This window comes from Pollicipes pollicipes, unplaced genomic scaffold (genome assembly GCF_011947565.3).
Source record: "Pollicipes pollicipes isolate AB1234 unplaced genomic scaffold, Ppol_2.1 Scaffold_4881;HRSCAF=5763_pilon_pilon_pilon, whole genome shotgun sequence".
Lineage (NCBI taxonomy): Eukaryota > Metazoa > Arthropoda > Thecostraca > Pollicipedomorpha > Pollicipedidae > Pollicipes > Pollicipes pollicipes.
This window is the reverse complement of record NW_023596576.1, coordinates 3049389-3065869: the sequence shown is the minus strand read 5'-3', so window position 1 is coordinate 3065869 and position 16481 is coordinate 3049389. Positions and strand designations below refer to the sequence as shown.

The 16481-nt window shown below is 47.9% G+C and overlaps 1 protein-coding gene across 3 annotated transcripts in view; it reads left to right on the top strand.

Moving 5' to 3' along the window:
* The window catches only part of LOC119100761 (putative G-protein coupled receptor Mth-like 3), a 32686-nt gene extending 24124 nt beyond the window's left edge, over positions 1–8562 (top strand). For 2 of the 3 annotated variants that reach the window (XM_037223887.1, XM_037223886.1), the window contains exons 5-7: positions 4631–4720; positions 6360–6525; positions 6789–8562. In XM_037223887.1, coding sequence (XP_037079782.1) covers positions 4631–4720; positions 6360–6525; positions 6789–6980 — 448 coding nt within the window. In that variant the 3' untranslated portion in view covers positions 6981–8562. The remainder of the gene's footprint in view (positions 1–4630; positions 4721–6359; positions 6526–6788) is intronic. The other variant, XM_037223888.1, reaches the window with a different exon arrangement.
* The last annotated feature ends 7919 nt before the right edge of the window (positions 8563–16481 follow it).

Sequence of the window (16481 nt, the reverse complement as noted above, 5' to 3'; positions counted from 1 at the left end):
ATTTAAAGATTACCAAAACAAGGATTTAAATTTGTTCTACAATATGTGTTGAATATTTAGGAAATATGTATATCCAAAATTACTGTAATACTTCCCTAATTTTATCATGCCTTGCTAGCCCATAAACCCGTGCAAGGTCTTTGCTCCGGTACACAAGGCGCCAACCGAGCCGTCTGTAAGAAATACGCCAGCAGATGAAGAAAAAAAAAACGCCAGCGGGAGCGAAAAAGGCAGACTTGCCGTCGCGTCTTCCTTTTTAGAACATTCGTGAGAGTGCTGTTCTTTTTTTGGTTGCTGTGCTTTTTGCAGACAGTGGTGTACTCTCCTTGTAACATTGCTCTATGGTCTAGAAATAAGGAAAAATTCCCCGTTGGCGACGACTGCTGCACAACACGAAAGTGCTCACGCCTACGTTCACGATGCGCATTCAGCAGCGAAATCTCACTAGCAGCCATTCGCTTTCCGCGGATTGTACCATACGTGCCGCATCATCGCTCTTACGAATGTATCAGCGGCGATGCTGCTTTTGACCATAAGCAGAAGATAGCCTGTAATATAACGACAAGCGTACGACGTTTCTATGACGACATGAATGCCAAGGTAACTGCAAAGTAGTCTCCCAATAAACCTTTTTTGCACTTCCCAAGAAACCTTTTCGCACTTTTGCACTTTAAGACCCAAAACCCTGAGGGTTTTCGGTCTTAAAAAGGCATGACCGTGAACTGCATCAAAAGGCACTCAAGATGACTATTTCAGTTAAAAACCTCATGTAAAGATAGAACATTCCCATTAACCCTCACCATGATAGGAGAGGGGGGTAGATGCACCCCTCCCGGTTTTTTTGACGATACCTCCCGGGCATGTTAGGCAATCGTGCCCAAATTTGTAGTAGCATGTGACCCATCTATTGCACGTGTTTAAAGGGAGTGTCCCACGTGTGTATGGGGTTTAAAGCTGAAATAGCCATCTTGAGGACCTTCCGGTGCTGTTCACAGTCCTACTCGTCTTAAGGTCTAAGTCCCTCCAGTTTCCGAGCTGCACGCCGCAAACATGTGCAGGCTATTTCTGGAAAATTATTTCAAAGTTGCCCAGGCATCCATGACGCCATAATGTCGTAATTTAAATCCTGTCCTTGCACTGACCGTGTGGCGTTATCAAGGCCAAGGAAACTATTATTGTCGAGTCGTTCATATCTGGCTTTCGTGAACACGACTTCCAGATAAAACGTCCGTCAATTGGATCTCAATCAAAGTTGTACGAGGTACAGTGCTATGATTAAGCAATGACGTATTAATGGAGATTTTACTGGACAGAGGAATTGTGTCATCGAGAGCCGCCCTGTTCACTTAGAGTGTACCAGTACCTATGAGCCTATTTCATCATATCTAATGCCTGTTCAATTATCTTCAAGTGTGGAACATTCGCTTTAACGCCAGAAACGTGTCCTTGGCTTGTCTGGTTTCGGAGCACCAGCAGTTTTGAGGAGCACTGCACGGCGATTGACGGCCGTCAGCAGGCGGGAACAGACAATGCCGTGGCTGGCGTGGTGGTCGACATTGTTGCATTAACGGAGCCAAATGTCATAAATGTACCCTCAAAGCACTTTCAAATAAATGCCGTGGTTCCCAGAGTTGGACAAGGAGCACACTTGTTCAAGTTTTGTTTCGCCCCAAGGCATGGTCCTGTAGGCATGACGTTGTAAAGCTGAAAAAGTGCGATTGTTTGGCAATTCGACCTTTGCCCTGCCACAGCGGAGTCAGTTATTGAATTCACAACATAAAAACCAGTACCAATCGCGAGATCTTGCTGAGATCGATCTTCTCGCCTTTTCCGCTAAGCTCTGTCTGCGTTAATTTGAAAACGCCAAGCGGTTCGCATGACTCCCCCTCTCAGTCCGCGTCGTGCGGCGAATCAGGACGGCCTCCCCGTAAACACGCGCCGGGTGACTGGCTGGATACTCTTCGCTCGGGTGGGGGCAATTTGATCCCCCCCGCCCTGAGATCTTGGGACCTAAGAAAGCTAGAAGCTCCAAATTTTCAGTGTGTCTTGACCTGTACGTGAACTCACTTAGGTCAAAGTTTGAGCTTCATAGGTCATGACCTTCAGGTCAAATAAGGATCAAGGAAGGTCAAGTTCCAGGTTGGTCTCCAAAGAGCCCCCAGAGCCTAGGCAATTGTCTCGAAGCAAAAGGACATAGCCCATTTGAGGTCAGTGACCTTGATTGACCTGTTGAAGGTCATAGTAACGAAAATCACACAAGACTGCTCTGAGTTTTTCATTTGAATAAGCGACAAAGGTCACGCTGGGCAGCATGTTTTTAAAACAAAATGTCGACCCAGGTCATGTTAGGTCAATGACCTGTTCTGACCTATAAGAAGGCAATGGAACAATGGAAGATGTATAATGGGGTTCCTGCTGTCAATAAATGCGAAATGAGCACCACAAACTATCTCATATAGCAAGCTCTAAAGTAATAAATCAGGTTGCTTTCAACCTTGGTCTGACCTTCATGCCTGATCTTAGGTCAACGTAATTCGCTCATTCAATATTTGTGGTGCCTGAAAAAGCATCTCAGATATGTATAGCTTCGTCAAACACTCCGTTGTTGTATCAAATTGAACGATTCCCTAGAAATTGCCTTCGCTGAAGCCATGGCCTGATACTGACCTGCCATAGGTCAGCGGCCTTGCAAGGTACATCTCAATTTGTTGTGTCAAATGATCTGCTATTTAACTGTCCACAGCTATGTAAAATTTGGCGCGACTACGCCTGGCCGTTCGGAAACCATTCGGGAAAAACCTCCGGGGGTCAATTTGATCCCCCACCCGAGCGCGTGTTAAACCCCAACTTCTCCACTATCAGGGCGAGAGGTGATCCTAAATTTGAGTAGTAGGTAGCATTAGCTCATTGAACCCTACGGGAACATAACACGCGGAAGTGATCCAATTTAATGTTATTCGATTGCACAGTTATTTACAAATTTTGTAGCTCAAAACATTGTTGATCGCGCCATCCACGGGCGATCAAGACCTTCCCATCTGCCCGATATACAAGGTCAGCAACAGTGGGTCGACCGTTGGCGGTCGTTGCCATGTAAACAGAGACGACCTGTTTGTAAACAAAAGCACTTGATTCGCCTCTCGTCCGAGCTAGGAATGGGCTTGGGCCCTGACGTCATAGTTCAATCAGGCACGTCGAACGGGCTTACTCCCAAGTGGGGAGTGGTCTTTCATGGGCCAATAAAGAGCGGGGCTTGGTGTAGGAGGCTGTAATGTTATGGTGGACCTGAGGTCCTGTATATGGGGCCGTTCAGTCATAGCCGGCCCATGGTCCGGCGAAATGTCTTGTCGAGGCATAGAGGGCCTCCGGTCCGCTGTGAGGTGTTGTTGAATCATAGCAGCTAGTCCGGGTCCGTTGTAAAATGGTGTCTAGTCATAGCCGGTCTCCAGTACGATGTAAAGAGGCGTCATGTCGGAACAGTCCTCTGGTTCTGTACAGGATTGGCTACAAACGCACATTACACACTATATTACATAATGTAAAGCACGGTAAGAGAAACAACATTTTCAGTGTCCCCATTCTCTTTCGCTGGTGTGTATGGTGTGTTCCGAATGCAATTTTGCAGCTGAAAAGACCTGAAAGAAAGGGAGGGAAAGGACGGCCCTTAAACGATGGCTTTTCCTCGGCGCGACCCGTGCCAATTTGACCACTTCTCGTGTCTAAATGAGCGCATTGTGTTTTGCCGTCGTTATTCACGATTTGTCTGCAATAAGTGCAGTTGAAGTCCATTTTTGGTGGTATTCAAACATGGTCGGTTTCCATTAAACAATCATTTCATTCTTGTCACAAGTTAGCCTTCTTCCACAAAGTTGCAAGATAAGATGAGAAAAAGAAGGGTTGAAGGATTAGCATATACACGTAATATGCGCGTGCGCGTGCGCGTGCATTACATACACACACACGCACGCGCACGCAGACGCGTACGTATATTCTTCGACTGTTCAATGTGTTGCTTCGCCGCGGGTGGGCTTCGCCATAGGCGGATGTAGAAGATGCACAGGAGGAGTAAAAACACGATGAATCGTTATCGGTTTTGGACCCGAAATCACGACGCGCGTTCGCTCACGTGATAGCTGCTAGTCTATTACGGCCATGTCCCTGGTACGAAACGCACAATGTTTTCAGAAGCAGGTGTTAGAAGTAATAGGCTCAGAATCAGGGAATATCATTCATTACATGCGTTGGGCAAGCTCAGACTTCATTTCTGTAGTTTGGCGCGGCTTTATTGATAATGCAGGGGCTTTAAGATCCTAGCAGTGTTTAAATATGGCGGTGGCGGATGCTTGAGGCCGCGTGGGTTGTGCCAGACACGTAAACTTTGGAAGGGTAGCTGTTACGATTTGTAGCTATACACCTCAACGTTGTGCCAAATGTGTGCTTCTCCCACCAGTTGCGCTTTACTCTTGTCTGTCACTGGGTGGTTTTCCACAAATTGTCCGTCGGACAGTTTCTACTGGATGTGTTCTGTGGTGAGGGGAGCAGTGACCTGCACCCACTTCAAGAGTGTTACCGGCTGCTGATGGTGTGTTGTGCTCAGCAGCTGACGGATGCTGTATTGTCACTGTTTCAGGCTGAAGGTGTACGTGAATCTGTTCATCATCATGGAAGTCAGCTGGATAGCTGAATGCTTGTCCACACAGATAGAACCGAAACAGCTCTGGTAAGATTTTCACCGGTACATAAACGCACATGTTTTTGCGGTCTTCCACTCAATATCGTTTGCCCGCTCACTGGCACCCATTGCTCTCTAAACTGGGCGTGTAATGGATTCCGTTAGAATCAAAATCAACTTCTCAATTGAACAGTTTTGTCATCGATTGAAGCGAAATACTTTGGAGCATCTGCGCAATTTAGAGGCGAAATGCAGGAAAGCATTTGCCATGAAATAAACATTCGGACTATTTCAGATATATAGATGATAACTGTTGTTAAGTGCATTTGCGGGGAACATTACGCATACGGATAAAACATTACTGTTGGTTATGTCTGGCATTCCTCATAGAATAACCAGGAGAATGAAGAGATGGATGTATGATGTGTCTATCTCTCCATTCTCCTAGTTATTTTGCGAGAAATAACACTGACTTTGCTGTCTTATTGAGATAACAACAAGATGAATGATGACAGCTAATCAATGTGCAATACAAATTTTGTTTACTTGTAGCCTGAATGATCATATTTCGTTGGATACAACCTGTAGATCATACAGAAGACGTATTCTAGGCCGTTTTCGCCGGATGAGACTCTTGTGGAATTGGCTCTGGAAACGGGGCACATTTTCTTCAGGTGAAATTCCAGCACCCTCACAGTTGTTGATTGTAGTCAACTCATAATTCTGTGGTACTATTCTGATGATATGAAATACGAATTTACTCGATACATGCATCCGGTATTTGAGTAACTCCAACGCACAGCGCACGGAGTTGGCAAGCAATGTCATTCCCCGTGAATCGTTTGAATCATTGGATGAAGCACAATCAGGTGACTCTGTTCTTCGCCCCACATTAATATCTATTTAGTTCCCTTTTCAGTTACTTCAAATTATCTTAATATATATATATATATATATATATATATATATATATATATTCGCTTTAAATTATCTTTTCCTCGTCTTTTTCCTCTTATTCCGTTTTCTCCATACTCACGCGATCAGATTACTGTGACCTGGTCATGGCATGCTCGCTGCCATCATTTCTGCCAAATGCGTGCCGCAACTTGCTTCGATTTCTGCAATCAAATGAATCTAGATGTCTACAAGTGCATTGAGATGGATGCAGCGTCGCACTCGCACAGCCGATTCACTGCGCCTTTGTAGATGTGCAATCAGCGAGATATGCAAGACTTCACGAACGCACGACTAACGGAATCGAAGTAGATCTCGGAATGTGTCAGCTGCCAGCTTGCCATGTAACTTTAATCACGCTCAGTTATGCTATATAATGCACGAGGCGAGAGCCAATCTTGCTGTGGATCCTCCGTAGACAGATGAATGGGGTTTTATTATGGAAAGCACAACTTGCGAAACTACATATATGCGATCAGATCACCCGTAACGTTTGGGTTATCCTTGCTGTTTGAGTGCGTTTTGCTGTATGACCTCCCTTGTCCTCGCCTGGTTATGCACCGCACTGTGATGATATGGCTTGCGCTGCCCGTATTATTTAGTACTGAGTGAAACATAGCACGTGACATTATGAGTTCAAAGTTCTCATCTTGGGTAACGAACCTACAAATTGTTAAGTTGTATCAGGTCATGCCGTGGCAGGCGACTATGAAATGTCATTTTCGCCTTCCAGGTACTTCACGGACATCATCAACGCCTCCCAGGGAACGCTGATCTTCCTCCTGTTCATCGTGCGCTCCTCCACACGCCGGGCGATCAAAAACCGATTTTTGGAGCTCACCAAATACGGCTTTAACCCATCTGCTCGCAAGGTGCGCCCAGCGGGGAGAGACGACCAGGTACAGTGTTGTTTATGAACATACATACACAAAAGACATCATACATGGTATATTTTCCTAGCCAAACCTTGTCTATTTCATCCGTACAGCTGGTGAACGAAACCAAATTACAGCTGGACAGAATGGACGATCATGATTATACCACCGTGAAGGCGTATGCTCTCGTGGTCGTCATCTCCGACGGCAAGTGAGCCTCTGGCGCTTTCGGCAGGCCGCGGTCTCACCCTTCCCATGTAACGTCTGAACCTTCTCCCCGCCGACAGAACCCGCCCTCCTCCCGTACCAAGACAACTGGGAGTGGCAACTCGGGCGCCAGCAGGAGTGCCCAGTCGGACGGCATACCAATGACCGATGTCCAGCAAGGTGGCGCCGTCAAAACAGGGGAGGCGAACAGTGACAACAGCAAGGCGACGCCATGCAACCCCGACAAGAGCACCCACGACAACCCGTGCTAAGTGCGCTGTCCGTCGCCCGTTCGATGAGCAAACGGCATGTGTGGGCCGACGGGGCGCTGGAGGAGAGACTGTAGACGCACAGAGTCATGACTGGGCACGCAGGGCACGTCCCGTCGATCGCACCACGCCATTGGACTGAAGACCGTGCTCCTGTTAAATCGCTGTTGCACTGGTGTGTTCTGACTCGCTCTGCGCTTGTTTGCGTCGCTTGTGAAGTATGCTGGCACGAACTCTGGCTGGGAGGACAGCACGGGGTAGTGTTGTCTGTGTATCTCATGCGGCGCCGCAGCCGGCTAAATGCTCCCATGATATGGTAGCGAGCCTCTCCGTACTGCTGGCTGGCACTGCCCTTGGCCACAGTTTTCTCGGTGTTTGCCGCGACGTGTCCATCTGCCCAGACACCTGTCGGCGAATGTTTATACTACAAGTATACTGCGCGCGGTTTGGTGGCAGCACGGGCGCGTGTCACGACTGACTTATTTTGTCGTGTTGACTTCGTTGCCATGTTAGTCAACCATTGATTGCTGATAAGATCAGAGATTGTTCCACAGGGTATTGTCTTAAAATGGGACCTTTGCAAAACAAATTTTACGCTTGATCACGTCGAGGAAACACTAAGGTGGTGTTATGCTGTATTTACCGTCGTCATTACCGGTCACCCGTGGCTTTCTTGTCGATATCATGGGATCGTGCGTGCTGTATGGTTACGTAAAATCACATCGCTGTGAAGTCAATGATTCATATTGCGTTCATCGTGAAAGTTTGATGAGATAGTCATATAAAATAGGAAGCTGACGAAGTAGGTGCATTTTTTGTGTGCCTTGTTGGTTTACGATTTTCGGATAGATACCCGGAGCGCCATCGCAATGGTCGAGTAATTTGTTATTGTGATCAGCGGCAGGAATGGATGGCGTTAGCTACGCATTGCTTGTTTATTGTGGTCATGCGAATGGGTACGTCATCTAGGGACGCACTCAGCCAGAAGGTGCCATATAGTATATACATGAGATAAGCATGATGGACAGTGGTACATCAGCAGAGCGCAGTTGATCTATTATGTTACATAAGATCTGAGGGCGTGCATGGCTTGCCTGCCAATTTTTTACTGCGTTGTCATTCGTGTGCCAAGAAAATTTGCATGCCCTGGGAGAAAAGGCATGAGAATTTCATAAGTTCAAAACACCGCTCGGATTTCACTGGTATCACTTGGGAGCTATTGATTTTGTCGCTGTTGACCGTGCCAGTGTTACTCTTTATGACAGCGTGTCGTGTCGTGCTGTCGTATCTGGCTTGACGCCGTCGAATCAGAGTCAAAGCCAACGAACGTGATTCCTGCGCTGTTGCAGTCACTGCCGCGGAATCCGTCACGTAAGGTAAGTTTGAACAGGGTTGAAGAAATGTTTAAATAGGGTTTTAATGTTTGCAAGGCGGCTTAAACTGTGAAAGTGACATGTCTGGACTGACCAAAGGCTGTGTGGACACTAATGTTCATTTTGTACTTTTCACCATTTGTTTGTGATAGCTGTCATGGATGTCGCACATACGACCAGTCTTGGAATACAGTGTGTTTATTTGTTAATAATATCTCTTTCAAATGCCTCCTCCCTCGAAACCATCCAGAACGACGCCCTCAGGATAATTACGAGAGTGTTCGCAACTTCACACATACCAACTCTTCTCGCAGAGACGCATATCCCAAGTCTCGCCCAGCGCCGCAAATATCAACTGCTCTGGTGTAGTGTGCGCGTAAGTAAGAGACTAGCACAACCATCCTCCAACAGTCACACTTGCAAACACTACAACAAAAAGACATCTTTCACCATCACAGGAGAGTACCCCACGATAGCTCTGCGAGCCCAACGTGCCCCGGATTTATTTGGCATCCCAGGTATTCGCACTATGCAACCTCCAGCTTACAGAGCGGACTGGCATGAACCGCTGAGTGAAGTCCGCTATCTTTTCGCTTGCAACAACAGCAAAATGACTCGCACTGAAATATGATCTCGTTGTAAGGGCACCGTATACACTTTGCAGATGGCTCCAGGCATAACGACAAAACTGAAGCCACCTTCCATACGCACCAATACTAGCTATCATTTCGCATTTTCGCCATCTATTCCATTTCCACTGCTGAATTGGTAGAGGTTCTCGCTGTACTCAGACATGTGAAGCTCCCCAGTACCAAATAAGCCGTCATCTGCACGGACTGTCTTTTCGCTCTACATACCGTAAATACTCAACACAACACATCACACCCGCTCATGGCCAAAATCTTGAACGCCATTACATCACTCACTCCCCAAAAGTATCTCAAAATGCTTCGGATATCCTGCAAACAGGAATGTTATCCTGCGAACAAACATTCCTGGCAATGAGACCGCTGATCGGCTTGCCAACAACAGCCTGCAATTAATCCCAAGAAGTTCACTTCCCGCCTCTATACAAGATGTATTTGCCATGGAACATCTCATCGAAATCAATGTTGAAAAGGAATCATGCTTCCAAAGGAAGAGCATGCCACCTACAGCACGCCATCGGTACGCCATCGGTACCCTGTATGACTTAACACTTCTTCTTGATTGCCCATTTTATCGTCAATCTTGTCAGTCTCTCATCAACTACACATTAAAACGCCGCATTGCCTCTCCTCTCAAAACGCTTTTTGGTGACTCGCACCCCGATCTGATCTCGCTCCTCCGAACTTCCCCGCAATACAGGATTGTCTGATTTTGTTCAAACGGAGGAACTTTATCAAACTACACCATTCGGCAAAAACATGTGAATACTTGTCCTTTTGGGGATGATCTTGTTTTTTTGTTTTGTTATTTAGCATTTTGCCAGGATATTATGAAACTCATGAACAAGGTCGCGTTGGGTTTACAATAAAGGCCGGAGCTTTATCCTCTACGCCTCAATACAAATGCAGTTCTACACTAAAAACCAATACAAAGACTTATTATTAAAAACGCGTTGAATTTGAAACAAAATGTGGAAACTTTGTCTCCGACTTTAATCTGAATACAACTTCATCAGTCTTTCTGGTCACGACTGATCAGCTGCGCCAAGATCCCTCTTGCGGCGGTGCTAAGAGATCCCCTCATTGCGGCGATGAACACTGAGCGACCGCCCATTCCATTTACTATGTTCATCACTGCGTGTTTACCTGTATGTCATGTAAATACACGGTTATGTGAATGCATCTTTTCATTCTGTTTATTTCCCTTGCCTTACGCTCTTGCCCAACCAAAAACAAGAACAAATAGATCACAAAAAATATATTTTTGAGAAAATAAAACCATTCGTGGTTTAATGCGGCGTTTCTAACATCCCGAACTTGAACACACTGAGGTGGGACAACAGACTAGTGTGCACTCATTTTTATGGCCCAGCGCCAAGTATATACACAAACAGAAAGCTACGCAAAAATGAAACCCGAGCAAATGATGTCTCAAACGTATATTTATTAACAGCACCCAGCTACGCCCCTGTCATATTCACTTTTTAGCATTGATAGTGATGTGAGTGGATGTTCAATGTGATGATTTCCTCCCGCGAAAATAAACAAAACACATTTCAAGCACATAATACCGCTTTTGCTTTCCCCACACTTTGGGCAAAGTCTGGCGGGGAATTCGCTACAGTCCTATGAAAACAAATTCCAGGTTATTTAATGATTAGTCCTCGCTCAGAAGACATTCGAGCAAGAGCCGGGGATCAAATGAAATCTGAAGCCGTCGTGTCACGGAAATGCTCCTTTGCTTTGCATTCATGCGCGTACAATTAATCGTTCCTTCAGCTCAGAATGGAAATAACATGTGTCGCCACACTGGTTAATTTGCAAACAACTCTCTAATGACATTGAGCAAAAGGTTAGGGAAGCGACAACGTGAAGCGAGTAGCCCTGACGAAACTCCGAGCAATGGCAAGCTCCGGCAGAAAGCACTCACCCAGAATCGAGTCCACCAAGGATACGTTTTTTGACGGCATTCGGACACCAGCCGCGCCCGAGGAAGGCAGCGAGAGCGGAGCGTTTGTTTATTATGAGGGGTGACGTTGTCCATTTCGCGGACAGCGGTCCAACAAATGTTTGCCTTGCATGTGCACCAGGGCCAATTTATAAATAAATCTAACGCAAAGGGAAAATAAACGTCATCCGATGATGCCTGATCGACAACGCTCATAACTTTCGTGCAATGAAAAGGTGCGGATGCATTGTTTAGGGATTTGTTTCCATGCTTCATAGATGAAGTCTAGTTCTATCAAGCTTCTGTTGGTAGGCATCACATTTTAAGAGAAGCTGCCAGCTCTCCCAAATACCATGTTAAATAGGACATTTGTCGACCACGGCTGTCTTACATCTGTGCGTTCAGTGCATTCTGGCCGCTGGAAGAGTTCAATTATGAAAAAGTGGGGTTCGGCTTTCAAGAATATACTCTGCGGTTATTATTCAGCAGCAAAAGTTCAAGCTATATTGTGCCGTGAATACTTTTCTCATACACTTGACAGTTCACTTTCAAGTGCTGGATATCTTCAAAAAATACACGTGGTTCCGATGGGAATGGAAGCCCCCGTGCGCCCACCAAGGAGTCGATAGTTCGCCATATGAGACACGGCGATAGTGGCGTGTTCATGCGTCAAGGGTACCAACAGTTCTGCGTCATCTGCAATTTTGACGAAGAACTTCTTGATGTTTCACATACCCCCTGGATGAGTGTTGCACCTGCTGCTGAGGGGCCGTGCCACACACACACTGGGTGCCCGCTGGTGGCTGTATTTTCTGATCCCGGTAGTCGCAGAGGTCGAGTGTGGCGGCCGCCCGGCCCCAGGACACGCGGCACTGCGACACGGCCGCCGTCCCAGCGGCAACGACCCCGCGGTTGGCGCACCCGGAAGGCGCGGAGTACCGCGGAGCCTCGGCCGGTCGCTGTCCACGACATAACATAACACAGCGGAGCATTGGGGGGCGGGAGAGGGGCCCACGTGAACATTTGAGAGAAGGAGCAAAAGCATGTAAAATGACGCAACCGCCATTCACAACTGAATTCGAGCGCCAACTTGCACCGAACCTCAGCTCTAACCAGCGTGCGCCTGGTCCGCAACCAGTGCCTGGGGCGTTCAGGCTATGGTGCCGAGCCGGGTCGCCGGGATTTCCAGACCTCGCTCAGACACTCAGGCACGCAGTGCGAAACACTGTGTGGTCGGAAGGCGACCCAGTCATAAAGCAGACCGCCGGCGCACTCGAGCAGAAAGGGCCGATTCGGTAAGCTGTCTTCAGAGCCGGACGACCACCGCTGTCTCTCGGGCGGGGCAGCAGCATCGAGAGGAGAAGTAGCGTCTTTTGAACGTGCTGCGTTGGTGGTAGAAGGCGGGGTGGTAATTCAGCTGGTATCATAGTGACTTTCAGAGACGTGGTGTGGCCTCGTGACGAAGATGCGCTTGAAGTTGTCGGCATCGACGCGGCTTTGTACTCTGTCACTCACCTTGTCTCTGCTGGGTCGAGCCTCCGCCCAGAACAGTACCCGGCTTTCCGAGGACACGACCAACGCCAGCTACGCCACCTGCCAAGGCTCGAAAGCTGAGTTCTGCGTGCGGACCTGCTGTGCAAGAGGAGAGAATGTGATAAACGGAGAATGCACACACAGTTTGACAGAGTGGGTGCCGACTTTTCTCAACCAATCGGCCATCGCAAATCTGGAAATTGTCGGAGGGCTTATCCCCGAATGTGCATTTGGTTATCAACCAAGGAAATTTACCCGGTACCTTGGCCAAAGTACCAAGTACCTGTTGAGTTCATCTGGAGAGCTTGAGGTGCAAACTGCTGAAAAAATATTTGCGCTGGGGTTGAACTATTGTTTCTTCAACGTGGAGGTTAATAGTCAGATCTTCGAGAGCGTGCGCAGCTGCGTGAAGATCTCGGTGCCGCAGGTGGCAGGTCTGTCCAGCATCGACGGCGTGCCGAGTGTCTCCGTCCAGAAGTGCTGTCCACCTGACCAAATGATGGGTGTGTCTGAGGACGCCTTCGTCTGCGTGAGCCGGTCCTCGCCCTGGCGGCCTGCGGTGATTCACGGCTATCCGACTCAGCTGGCTCAGTTGCCAGCCGAGAAGACCAACATTTCGGATCCAGGAAGACTTCAGTGTCCGAATGGTGCTGGCAAGCAGTATCTAACATCCAGCACATCACAGGATGCCTTCTTCTTGGATACGAACAGCAATCTCGTGCTGGCAAGCTACAACCTGTCGATCAAGCCAGGCCTGTTCTGTCTGGATGACCTCCGCAGTCCCACACCGACACCCCAGCCTATCGCTGCTGTGTGCCATGTCGCGCCAGAAGAGCACACCGAAGAACAGTTTGAAGCGCTCTGTCCGGGCAGAGTTTGCGTGCAGAAGTGCTGTGCGGCTGGCTTCCACCTCGTCAACACCACATGTGTCCCCACACAACTGCAATGGCAGCCGACGTTCTATGTGGGCGAGGATCCATTCAGTGGCAAGGTAACTCATAAGATTTTGTATGGGATGACCAGCTGCGAAGACGGCGATACCTTCATGTTTAGCAGAGCGCTAAGTGCGCGGGACGCTCCGTATCTACAGACAGACGGAGAGCTGCATGTGACGGGCCTCAACCTCACATTCAAGGCTCAACAGTGTTGTATGGAATACCAGAGCTACTACAACCTGAGCACAGGCATGCATGATGTCGCTGAAATAGCCGCGTGCTGCTATCCTCGTGAAAAAGGAGCCCAGCTCATGGACATGGTCAACCGCGTTCTGCTTACCCTGTCCGCCGTCGGTCTCTTCGTCATGCTTGCAATTTATATGCTGGTACCACGTCTGAGGAACATCCACGGAAAGTGTCTGATGTCGCACGCTGCTGCGCTCTTCGTCACCTTCTTCCTGAACGTCTGCGACCAGATTGTCGGTGTGCATCTCGGCCCCAGCTGTGATACTTTAGGTAAGCGAGCCAAAAGTTCCTATGGGAAGGAAAGGCATTTTGGTCCCTTCGGACCAAGGTGGGAAGACAGCATGTCTGTCGCCGAGCGACCGCTGTGTACAACGCGTCGCCACCGGGGCTGAGACAGCTCCTGGTTCTTTCCTTCAGACTAGCTTTAAAGAGCAACATGCAGGAAAAATCCGTGATAATTGAAATTATGTTCATGCATGGCTGTGTGTGTTCTGTATGAATAGCCAGTGCATTAATTAGCCCTGTATGAATATGTCCCTTCAATTTGCAATATTTTCCCCTCGCATCCACCTGTTTTTAAGGTGGTTAAGGAGGTGAAAATAAGTTCATTCGAATCGTGTTATTCCACAAGCCATGCGGGGATCGAGACAAATACCAATATAGCTGTCCAATCATGCATAGCTGGCGTTCGTAAACATAGTTTCCAGATAGAACGGCCCTCAACTGACTCTCGATCAAAGTTGCGCAAGGTACGCTGATGTAATCAAACAATGACGTATCGAGCATATTTACTAAACAGAAAAATCGTGTGGTCCGAGGCAGTTTTTTCTTCTTAGAAGTAAACCAACTGTTATAAGCGAACATGTTTTCTTCTATTTGACGCTTGCTTCTATATCTTCAAATATGAAACATTATCTTTAAAAGCAGCTCAAAAAGACTGCACAAACTACTCATGAATAAAATAGAATTTGCTGCACATACGAGAAGCTAACCAGTCACGTTATACCCGTTTTAGAACGATGAATGCTTATCACTTGTTTATTTTAGTGTCAATAGTAATCCTTCAACCCGCAAAGCTCCCTACTTGGACGGCGCGGGAGAAGTACTGCGTGACGGGTAGGGACTAAACGATCAACGCGAACTGTTGACAACCCCATGATCCCAGCATGAGACCGAAGGAATTCGAACCTTCGGCCTTCGATGCCGCTTGGCTGATAGCCTATCCTTTCCAAAGAATGGTCATCCATGGTGTGGGCAAAGGCTGCCAAAAGTATCTCAACTGGCAAAAACAAATTTACAGACAAATCCATATTCCAAGTCCGTGGGACCTTTTGAAATTTTTTGGTCACTTTGAACGGCTACCACCTTCTGAGAAGGAAAGGGCATCGACCATGGCGCATCGATTGGCAAAAGTTCGGAGCCTATAGCCTCATACGTTTGGAGCGCAGCCCCACTTGCAGACAATTTTGGCGGTTTCGTGCTCTTGTTTTTGTGGTGACCTTTGACCTGACCCAAGATCACCATCTTTTTGAAAGGACGGGTTGCAAAGCATGACGTATCCATTGGTGAGGTTCTGGTGCCCATTGCTCTCATGGGTTTGTATCATGGGATGTCCTGCGGTTAATTTGGGCGGATTCAGGCCTTTTTGGTGACCTTTGACGCAACCCGAGTCTGCCATGCTCTGGGAAGGATGGGATGTCGACCAGACCGCACCGATTGCTTAGGTGGTGTGAAACTTGAGAATTGCGTCACAGTTTTGGCGGTTTGCTGAGGCTTTTGGCCGAACGGGAAGGAATTAAGCTTTCCCCTTGTGATGACAAGTGAAGGTATCCCTGTGGCAACGCTGGCGCCAGTTGACGCAAAGCACGGTAATGGCCGTGTCTGGTCCACTGACTAGCGACGGTAGCTTTCGGAACACACAATTTTGCTACACGGTGGGGAGAAGCGGGGGCCTGGAGCAAAATCTGCAAAGGGAGCCGAATGTGATCGCCGCTTAAAGACGAACTTTGTCTAAGAAAAGCATCGGAAGCAGACAAGCAAGCAAAGCGAGCGCGCTCACGGGAGGCGTCGATCGGCGATACCGCCAGTCGGAAACCGCTGAATCTGGTCTGCAGTATCTTGTGGACAACGACAGCTGCACGCACCAGGAAGACTTACGCTGGGTTGATATCATACTCATCGTTTAAGAGACAACTCAACGCGATGACAGATGCAGAGCTCGTTAGTACTGTTCAATTCAGTTTTCAGCAAACTGGTCTGAAGCCTCTAGATGTTTCTCTTTGAAACACGTTTATCTTATGCGTGTATATAGGCGGTGCCATATGCCTATCACTGGGCTTGACGCACTCCCATTCTGCCTGATATGACCGGATTTGAGATTCAGATGGTGTATTCATGCGGGAGAGCTACTTCCTCTTGTTCAACAGTGACTTTGTCACGTCGCCAGTGCCTGCCCTTCGGTATGCTGAGTCACTGCTGCTGCGGACGGGCATGTTGACCTCGCCGGGCTGCAAGGAAAGGTTACCGACCGATTTGCCTTTGGCTTTGTTCTTCCATTCGTCGATGTCACGTTCCGTTGTCAGTATATGTACTGAACATTACCTGCTGACGCTTCTAGTTTCATCGCGAATGCAGAAAAGGACAGGTTGACTGCAAACGTAAGCGTGTCCAAAATACCACCCGCAGTCCTCTCAGGGCTCAGCGAGCACGGTATCTGATCCGTAATTCCTCACCGTGATACCATGCTGGCCCAGCACCGCCGATGTGGATGTAATTTTCTAACATTATTTGTTGGGGCCAACACAACATTCACATGCAAATCT